The sequence below is a fragment of the Papaver somniferum genome, chromosome 9, assembly GCF_003573695.1.
Source record: "Papaver somniferum cultivar HN1 chromosome 9, ASM357369v1, whole genome shotgun sequence".
NCBI classification, from domain to species: Eukaryota; Viridiplantae; Streptophyta; class Magnoliopsida; order Ranunculales; family Papaveraceae; genus Papaver; species Papaver somniferum.
Genome location: NC_039366.1, coordinates 152,674,516 through 152,684,827, shown reverse-complemented (window position 1 = coordinate 152,684,827; position 10,312 = coordinate 152,674,516). Strand labels below are relative to the sequence as shown.

Here is a 10,312-nt window from a genome sequence, read left to right as displayed (position 1 = left end):
GGTCTATCGTCTTCATCGTCATCTTCAACATAAATCTATCGTCGTCTTCATCATCTTCATCGTTTTCATCATCATCTTCAAAAGAAAACAGAGTTCATTTCAAGAATGAACTTCATCAAATTCATCATCTTCAACAATAGCAGCAGCAGCGATGAAGAAAAACATAAATCTATCTTCATCGAGAAAAACATCAAAATCTTCATCACAAACCAGAGTTCATTCCTGAAATGAACTCCGCCATCTTCATCTTCTTCATCAGCAACAACAACTCATCTTCATCATCTTCATCCTCTCCATCATCAGCAACAACAACTGACGGAAAAACATCAAAATCTTCATCACAAACCAGAGTTCATTCCAGAAATGAACTCCGTCATCTTCATCTTCTTTTGTAGATCCGAAACCTACCCAAGCATGTAAGATGATAAAGGTTCATCATCATCATAAATAGCAGCAGAATCTCCAACCTCACCGTCTTCATCATCAAAACAGAAGCAAAACATCAAAAAAAAAATGCAAAACTTCATCGTATTCGTCATCATCATCGTTCATCTTCTTCATCACTAGCAGAGAAAAAAATAGAGAGAAGAGAGAATCGTTCGTCATTATCTTCATCTTCTTCATCACTAGCAGGAAGAAAATAAAAAAGAAAAAAAGAGAGAGAAATTCTAGATCTGAATATATAGGAGAGAGAAAGTAAATCTGAGAATGATTCTTTTTCTCTTACTTTTTTACTATATATATGGTCCTTATCCAAAGGGTATTTCTGACACTATAAGATGACATTTACATCACCCATGATATCATCCTAGGACCAAACTATAATTTTTAGGACCATACTATAATTTATATTACCAAATAGGACTAAACAGACAATTGACTAGATTAATTGGACTAGACTCTTTCTAATATACTATTTGTAGGACCAATTGGTATTTCATACGAGTTCAAAAGGAATCAAAAACGTTGGCTAGAGCAGAAACTGCCAGCAAAAACCAAGATCATGCATGGTCGACATGTGTCTACCCATTCTTCCTCTTCATAAGCTCACCGCATCTGTTGAAGTTTTACTCACTCAAAATCAAAACTCAACAAACATACTAATCGGTTGCATCAATCTGCAATCTGCTACAGAGATAGGGAGACTCGTAAGATTAAGAAGAAGGTAATCAATAGGTGGTAAGAACATGATGAAGATGAAATTGTTGGCGTTGTTGATGTTGTTCTTTATTTCATCATCTATGGTGATGGGATACAGGAAAGGAGATGAAGAATACAGAGGAGGAGAAGAAGAAAGAGGTGAAGGTGCAGGAGGAGGACCAGGAGGAAGAGGAGAAGAAGAAGAGGGAGAACAAGATATGTTCATATTGCATAAATCTGAACAAGTAGTGAAAACAGAAGGAGGGCAAGTCAGGGTTGTAAGAGGATGGAATAGAGGTCAGAGTGCCCCTGCTGGTAGAGGTCATCAACATCAAGCACAAGGTTTCATAAATCAAAACCCAATGCATATTGGGTTCATCACAATGGAACCTAAAACTCTCTTCATTCCTCAATACATCGACTCAAGCTTGATCATGTTTGTCCGCAGAGGTACTAATAACAAAATCATTTCATTTTTTATTTTATTTTATTTTTGCATGTTTATTTTTTTGGTGTTAATTGTATGAAATTGTCATGCAAATGCAGGAGAAGCAAAGATTGGATGGATATATCAAGATGGTTTAGTAGAAAAGAATTTGAAAATGGGAGACGTTTATAGGATTCCAGCTGGTTCTACATTTTACATTGTTAACACTGGTAAAGGACAAAGGCTCCAGATCATTTCTAGCATTGATACGTCTGAAAGCCTTGGTAGAGGTGTTTTCCAGTCATTCTTCATTGGTGGAGGAACTAATCCTTCATCTGTACTTGCTGGATTTGACCCCAAAACACTTTCAACAGCATTCAATGTAAGTAAATTTTCAATTAAATCATTCAAATTGGGGTTTACTAGAACAAAAATTGAAATCTAATTAGAGATCGACTAATGCAATGTGTAGGTAACAACAAGTCAATTGGAAGGGATCATGACAAGCCAACAAGGTGGTCCAATTATTTACTTAGAAAGCGGTCATGCACCAGGCATAATGGCTTCAATCATGCAGTTGAAAGGATGGTCATGGAGGAAGCTGTTAAACTCAGTTTGGGTTAACAAAGGAAAGAAAGGTGGTAGAAGAACCAAAGCTGGATCTCCTGATTCATACAATATCTATGACAGAACACCTGATTTCAAGAACAACTATGGTTGGAGTGTTGCACTTGATGAACATGAGTACACTCCTCTTAGTCACTCTGGAGTTGGTGTTTACCTTGTCAATCTCACTGCTGTAAGTATATCTTTGGGATTTTTTGCTTCAAGTTTATAATGTGTTGTTGTAGAACCCAGGTCATGTGTATCAATGCTGATACTAGTATTTTTTAACTAATGCGTGCTTGGTTGATTTTTGAAGGGGTCAATGATGGCACCACATGTGAATCCAACAGCAACAGAGTATGGAGTAGTATTAAGTGGAGCAGGAACAATACAAGTAGTATTTCCAAATGGGACACTGGCAATGAACACAAGGGTACAAGAAGGTGATGTCTTTTGGGTACCAAGGTATTTCCCGTTCTGTCAAATTGCATCAAGAAGTGGACCAATGGAATTTTTCGGGTTCACTACATCTGCTAGGAAAAACAGACCCCAGTTCTTAGCTGGTGCAAGTTCAATCTTGCAAACAATGAGTGGACCTGAGTTAGCTATGTCATTTGGTGTTAGTGAAAAAAGGTTGAGAAGCTTGATTAATGCGCAAAGGGAATCCATCATTCTCCCTGCAGCTCCTGTGTCCGAGCCTGACGAATTAACTAAAGAGAGGAGGAACGAGAACACAGAAGGATGGAATGGGTTCACTTATAAAAAACATTGGGTCTGAGATGATTATGGGTTTCGATTAGATAGATCTTTGTGGAACCACCACCTCCGTAATAAGGCTAAATCTTATGTTTTTGTTTTCTCAAGTTATTTCTGTGTTGGTTTTGTAGCCTCTGTTGATGTGTTTAGCTAGATGTGAATAAGAGTTGTTTGTTTCAGTTTATTTACCACACCATCCATTCAACGAAGAAGACCGAATTTGAGCTTTCGTTGATGAAATGAAAACAGTGAACCACAAATGAATAGCAACAGTTCTTTTGTGATAGTGAGATTGGAGAAAAACTACTGAAGGCAAATTATTACAACAATCAAATTTATGTATCACTCTTTTCTTTTGGCCTTGCACGTATATACTCTCCTAGTAGTATCTAAAGGATGACAAAAGGTCTCGTTAGTTAGTGTCGGATTCCGTGAACTGAAGAAGGTAAATGAAGATGCCACGACATAATTTTAGAACAACCTTCTTCAGGCAATCCCTTCAATTTGGTCTCGTCTTCAAGTACCATTTCTTGAACAAATTTGATAGAATTCTGCAAACCCATTTTTGCGTGTTAAATAACATATAAAAAGTGTTGCAAATGGAAATCAAGTCGAAAGAAACCAACCTGAGAAGTATCTTGGATTGAAGAAAGTCGACCCCATCTTTCTGGATCCCAAAGAATTGAGCTATTGAATCCGATGTTTGATATACTAATCGAAGAATCATCTCTACTTGTATTCCTTATATGCCAGCCTACAACTTGCTCATTGTCACAAACTGGTCCTTCAATTACTACCCTCTTTCTGTTTGCTGATAATGTTGCGGATGGCCATGTTCCAAAATCCCTGCATGGTCACAGCACGTCCAATGTTAGTCTCAGAAGTTACATGATATAATAACATTGAACGTAAAAAGAAAACGATGACCTACTCAATTTCTCTAATCTTTTCAAAGAACTCAAGGTCATAGACATCGTAAACTCCCGCGAAAACAACAATTCCATTAAGACGATGATGTTCGATATGATTAAGAGCGAGGTTTCTTTGATAATCCATTTCTGTATCTGAATCGGTGAAATTCTCTTTGTAAACTATATGCCTGTACATAATTCCAGTTTTCCTCAAACTCTCGGATAACTCAGAGGAATCCGAACTAGACTCAACAACTATCCATAAGAGTGGTTGAGGAACCAACTTCAGTGTATATCCCAGTCTTTTCATGAATGGCCCTTGCAAACGATCATTCGAATTTGTCGGAATTATAACTATTAGTTGTTTCAAAGGAACCCATTCTTCTTCCACTTCTTCAGTTTGTGTATTTTCTCCCGTGTAGTTTTGTGTACTAGTTGGAACGGCTACCGGAGTTTCTGCAATTAAACTCCTATTCGAGTTCTCAACTTGGTGTAGTCTTTCTAGAGGTTCTGGCGAAAATTCTCGTTCTGAATACCGCTGGCTCGATTTGATTTGTAACTTGAATATAGAACTACTAGTACCAGCGGGAGCGAAACCCGTGCAAAACCCCATGACAAAACACAACGAAAAATGCAACATAGCTTTCTTCCATAATTGAAGTCTCTTTTTTGATCTATCCATAGAACCCATGATACCTCCAAAACCAAACGAAAGATATGTAAACCAAATACACTTCAAATTGTTCAATGCTGACTGACAACAGCAACGATGATGACTTCTAAACCTGGAAAACTTGTATTCTCGCAGGATGTCAGCAGCTTTGAACCTCTTGAAGCTTTAGAACATGAAGTAACTTGTAGTATATATTTGAATTTGGTCATATAACCAACCAAATTGTTATTTAATGGAGGCGGGAACCAACTGATTTAGATTGTTACCGGCCAATTCGGAATCAATTAGGTGACACGAATCATTGTTTTCCTTTTTCTTTTCTTTTTTTTTCTTTTCTGGTTGGAGTTGCTTCAGTTAGTGTTCACTTGAAGTTAAAGATACAAAAGAGGGTTTGGAATTAATGTCTTTTACCAAATTTGTTTGTTGAGATTGAAACATACCATCCATCTCGGGAATTATTTGTTTTGGTAGAATATTCAATAGACTTTTTATTCAACTTTTGTTCATTTAAGATTACCAAATTTTTTGTTTAATGATCTCAAGTTCCAACCAACGTACTCTCAAAAATGGGGAACATATGATATCATATGAGAAAGTATCAAGGTTTTAATCCGCCATAGGACTCGGTCAAAGTAGAAATGACTCGGTTTTCTAATCAGGCAGAAAATCAAACTGAAGAGACAAACCCTCTACACGTAACCATTAGAATGAGTTCTCTGGCCTTGCAACTTTCACGGAAGTTCGATACGGTAGACAAAAAGAGCAAAACCACCACAACATTGAGGAACGCAGGGTTTAAAAGACACGAGTGGATTACAAGAGGCTGAAGAACATGCACAAGTATACAATAGTTGTTACTTGTTACTGCCCTAGTGGCCAGAAAGTTGCTTCAGAATACAGAATCCTAGTAAAACACAAGTCATGTGAAACAAATGAAGCTTTGTAATTTAGATAACAAAAGGCTGCAAAGTGCAGACGTAACAAAATTACTGCACCAAGTTGACAATTCATTGTTCAATGGCAGGCAAAAAAACAACTAAAGAGATAAAGATAATAAAAGCACCGAAAGCAGACCAGGAAAGAGATAATTTAAAGCAGGTCACAACTAAGATCTATTATCCTTCAAATTTTAAATCAGAGTTCAATATACCAAAGTAAAACTTGGTTCATCAAACAAGAACCAATCATCTTGCAGCAAACAACAAGGCAAAACTAGATTAGCACCTAGAATCCTCAATGAAGTTCAAAATCCTTGAAATACAAAACATGAAAAATGATAAAAGCCTATGACACATGTAGAAGCATCATAACAAAATTGAGCATACTGGAAAACCCTGCTGTTGCCAACTCAAATCTCCAGTAACACATCTATTTCTTCTTAACAGCAGACTTGGTGACCTTGGCTCCGGTTGGGTCTTTCTTCTCAACAGCCTTGATAACACCAACAGCAACAGTCTGCCTCATGTCTCTGACAGCAAAACGACCAAGAGGTGGATACTCAGAGAAGGTCTCCACAACCATTGGCTTGGTTGGAATCATCTTAATAATACCAGCATCACCATTCTTCAAGAACTTGGGCTCCTTCTCGAGCTCCTTTCCAGATCGCCTGTCGATCTTGGTGAGGATTTCAGAGAACTTAACAGCAATGTGAGATGTGTGACAGTCAAGGACTGGGGCATAACCGTTACCGATCTGGCCAGGATGGTTCATGATGATGACCTGGGAGGTGAAGTTGGCTGCTTCCTTAGCAGGGTCATCCTTGGAGTTTGAAGCGACGAAACCACGCTTGAGATCCTTCACAGCAACATTCTTGACATTGAATCCAACATTGTCACCTGGAAGAGCTTCTAGGAGAGCCTCGTGGTGCATCTCAACAGACTTAACTTCAGTAGTCAACCCAGTGGGTCCAAAAGTGATAACCATACCAGGCTTGATGAAACCAGTTTCAACACGTCCCACTGGCACAGTTCCAATACCTCCAATCTTGTAAACATCTTGAAGGGGAAGACGAAGGGGCTTGTCTGTGGGTCTCTTAGGCTCAGAGATGTTGTCAAGAGCCTCGAGAAGAGTTGGTCCCTTGTACCAGTCAAGGTTGGTGGACCTCTCAATCATGTTGTCTCCCTCGAAACCAGAGATGGGGACGAAGGCAATTTTGTCTGGGTTGTATCCAACCTTCTTCAAGTATGAAGAGACTTCCTTTACAATTTCTTCGTACCTACCCTTTGAGTACTTGGGGGTGGTGGCATCCATCTACAAATACAAGCGTAAATTCACTTTCGGTTAGTACACATAGAAGAGAACACAGACTCTACAAGAAGAGCAAAACAGATCCTACAAGAAACTAATATTTACAGAAACATAAGAAGAAGAAAGTTATACCTTGTTACAACAACAGATCATCTGCTTGACACCAAGGGTGAAAGCAAGAAGAGCGTGCTCACGAGTCTGTCCATCCTTAGAGATACCGGCCTCAAAACCTCCAGTGGTGGAGTCAATGATAAGGACGGCACAATCAGCCTGAGAGGTACCAGTAATCATGTTCTTGATGAAATCACGATGTCCTGGGGCATCAATGACTGTGCAGTAGTACTTGGTGGTCTCAAACTTCCACAAGGCAATATCAATGGTAATACCACGCTCACGTTCAGCCTTAAGCTTGTCAAGAACCCATGCGTACTTGAATGACCTCTTGTTCATCTCAGCAGCCTCCTTCTCGAATCTTTCGATCACACGCTTGTCAATACCTCCTAGCTTGTAGATCAAGTGACCAGTGGTGGTCGATTTTCCAGAGTCGACATGTCCAATGACGACAATGTTGATATGAACTTTCTCTTTACCCATATTGAATTCTTAGAAATTGACTGCAAGTATATCAAAACACCAGCTATATAATCAGTAAGATAGATAATCCACTAATTCAAGCATGGAAGATTTCAAAGCACATTTTTCAAACACACAGCAAAGCATACAAGATTGATAAGATTCAAAGAATAAAGATAGAAGTTCAAACAGATTAATGCATGATAAGTATCTGGATTCCTATAATTATTTATTTTTGGAAAGATCTGGATTCCTATATTACTAACTATGTAGCGTGTCAATAGTAACTATGTTTTACAGATTAACACAGCATTAAAGTCTAAATATAGAGCATACAAATCAGGTTCAAAAAAATTCTTAACAAAAAAATAAAAGGTTCAAAGAAAGTCAAACCAACTGACCTTAAACCCTAAAGCTCATAGGAAAGTAGATCTAACATTTTCAGATCATATGATTTATACCCTAATACTAGATCTGAAATTATGTCGCCTACCATAACAAAATAATTTCAAACAAAGAGATCTATCCATTTACGAGTGCACATCCGACTTCAGATAGTACAACAAAATAACCAGCTCAAGTAAATATCTAGATCGAAACTAGAAATCAGATCAAAATTTACCATTAACAAGAAACCAGATCCAACTATAACTTCAATACAATAGTTAGGCTGACCAAATCTCGATAATAGTTCAAAATATAGGGTTTCCGGGTAGCTGAACATGATATTCACTTAGAATAAGCAAGAAATTTCAAAATAAGTAACAACGGAGATGACGACCAAAGCTTAATGAATGAACTAAGCATGATATTGAAACATGTTCAACATTTAGTAACTAAACATGATATTTACAATACTAGTCAAAGAACAATCAATGAACTCTTGTAAAGAGGAGAAGAAGAAGGAAAGACTACCTGAGATTTGAAATCGAGATTGAAAGCTCCGAGTAGAGCTTAACAAATTTGTAGAGACTGAAAAATAGGAGGCGTCTCAGCTTATAAACCCTCCAAATGAGATTAGGGTTTCTTTCTAGTTCGTTGGATCACGTTTTATCCAAATGTATCTGGATTTAAATAGTTCGTTAGTGACCGTTGATACCTATCTACTCCATGTGGTCGGCATTGATATTAAAGTTGTGAGATGCCCTTGTTTACCGTGGCCTCCACTACTGTTGTACTAAAGCTTATAATGACTTCTTTAACCTCGGAGATTACAAGGAATGGCGTTCAACTTCTATTCAACACAAACCCTAAAAAGCTCGACTTCGGACAGTTATTCAATGGACTTACGGTATAAGAGCTGATGTACATAAGGGCTGCTAAATCAGCTCGGCCCAACAAAATGGAAGTTGGCGCATGCCTCGTGGATAAAATGAGCAACCGCCAACCGGTGAAAGCCGCATATTAGACACCACCCACGTCCGGTCAATCCGCATCCGGCCCATCACTCGCAGATTTGACATTTGCAGATAAGTGGATAGATGGGTAATATGGGAGGCATCCATGAATTTGTATTAAAATATTTATTTAGAAACCTATTTCGAGGCATACTCATTTTTTTGAGGCATACTCATCCATTATATTATATAGGGTGGGTTTATAAGGGGTGTCTAAAGGTAGTGTAATTACCTATATATTCCTAAATAATTTCAATTTGTCATAGTTTCCTTATCCTCAAAAACCTAAAATTAAAAATCAAAATAAACTTTAAACTTAAACATCTAGGTTTCCAATTCAATAAAGAAATTAATCATACAAAGGAAACACAAATCGAAGTGAGCGATGTTGGAATGCGAAATCCAAATCTCAATTGCTCTTAGATGTATTTTAGAATGTATGCATAACAAATCCATCTTGTTTTTGATTGATTTTATTTTGTTTGATCGGTAGAATATGATTTCAAAAATGAAATTAGGGTTTTCAGAAGATCAGTTCGACTGATCTTGCAGTATCAGTTTTGAGCCGAACTTAGTGTATGATTTAGAGAAACACTAGGTTCGGCTAATGCGACTTTACGATATTTTCAGCCGAACCTCAATTTTCCAGCCGAACCTCAATTTTTCAAGCCGAACCTAGTGGATGATTCAGTTTCTGAGTGAGTTATCAGCCGAACCTATGTATAATTTCAAAAAAAAAACAGAGGTTCGGCTCAAAAGTTATCAGCCGAACTGCAGAACTGTTCATCTGGTCAGCAGATCTGGGTTTTAAAAATTCAATTTTTTGGCAGATTCAACTTATAAAAGGAAATTAAACCTCGATAGAAGTTTACCTCTGATTTGAATCACACATTTTGGTCACTTCTAATCACTAAAATCTCAAAAGTCAAAACCCAAGCTTTTTTTCTTCACTTCTTCTTCTTCCTCTCAAAAATCCCAACTCTCTCACATAAATTTGATTTTTCTACTAATTCACCACTAATAATTTAATGTTTAATCAATCCTTAAAATTCATACTTAATCAATTCTAATCATAATCATTTACACTAATTATATAAGGGTAGTTATGCCATTATCAGAAATGGTGGATGAGGGGTGATGTTGTTTTTTATTTAGTGACCCTATTTTGGCATTATCTAGTATGCCTCAAAAAAATCTAGTATGCCTCAAAATAGGTTTCTTTATTTATTGGGAAAATTAGGCTAAGGTCCGACCCATGGGTAACCCATAATATGAGGCCCATAATTAAAAGAAGTTTAAATCTAGGCCCGAGTTATTAAAAGACATCCATGTCCTTTTATATATTGTCAAGCCCCAAATTAAGAATGATTTTTTAGGGACCATGGTTTTTTTGAGGGGACCATGGTTTTATTAGGCTACCTTCCATATAGTGATAAGGGGTGTCCTAAAACGTTGAAATGACTAACCTACCATTAACCTAATTTAATTTAAAACCAACCTAATAACCACCTATATATATAACCACCACCGCCCACCACCGCCGATTACCACCACCACCATCTCCGATTATCACCACCACCAA

At 37.5% G+C, this 10,312-nt stretch overlaps 2 protein-coding genes and 1 pseudogene across 2 annotated transcripts; 1 reads left to right on the top strand and 2 right to left on the bottom strand.

The window, feature by feature from the left end:
- Window positions 1-1,031: 1,031 nt before the first annotated feature.
- Window positions 1,032-3,120, top strand: LOC113310921 (annotated as a pseudogene).
- A 9-nt stretch (window positions 3,121-3,129) lies between these two features.
- LOC113310922 (probable beta-1,4-xylosyltransferase IRX9) lies at window positions 3,130-4,729 on the bottom strand. Its single transcript, XM_026559739.1, has 3 exons — window positions 3,861-4,729; window positions 3,556-3,775; window positions 3,130-3,480 (listed from the first exon to the last, which is right to left on the bottom strand). The coding sequence occupies exons 1-3, from the start codon at window positions 4,529-4,531 to the stop codon at window positions 3,346-3,348; spliced, it is 1,026 nt and encodes a 341-aa protein (XP_026415524.1). The 5' UTR covers window positions 4,532-4,729; the 3' UTR covers window positions 3,130-3,345.
- Window positions 4,730-5,598: 869 nt separating this feature from the next.
- LOC113310357 (elongation factor 1-alpha) lies at window positions 5,599-8,399 on the bottom strand. The gene is made up of 3 exons (XM_026559004.1): window positions 8,249-8,399; window positions 6,893-7,374; window positions 5,599-6,763 (listed from the first exon to the last, which is right to left on the bottom strand). The coding sequence occupies exons 2-3, from the start codon at window positions 7,352-7,354 to the stop codon at window positions 5,882-5,884; spliced, it is 1,344 nt and encodes a 447-aa protein (XP_026414789.1). The 5' UTR covers window positions 7,355-7,374; window positions 8,249-8,399; the 3' UTR covers window positions 5,599-5,881.
- Window positions 8,400-10,312: the final 1,913 nt, after the last annotated feature.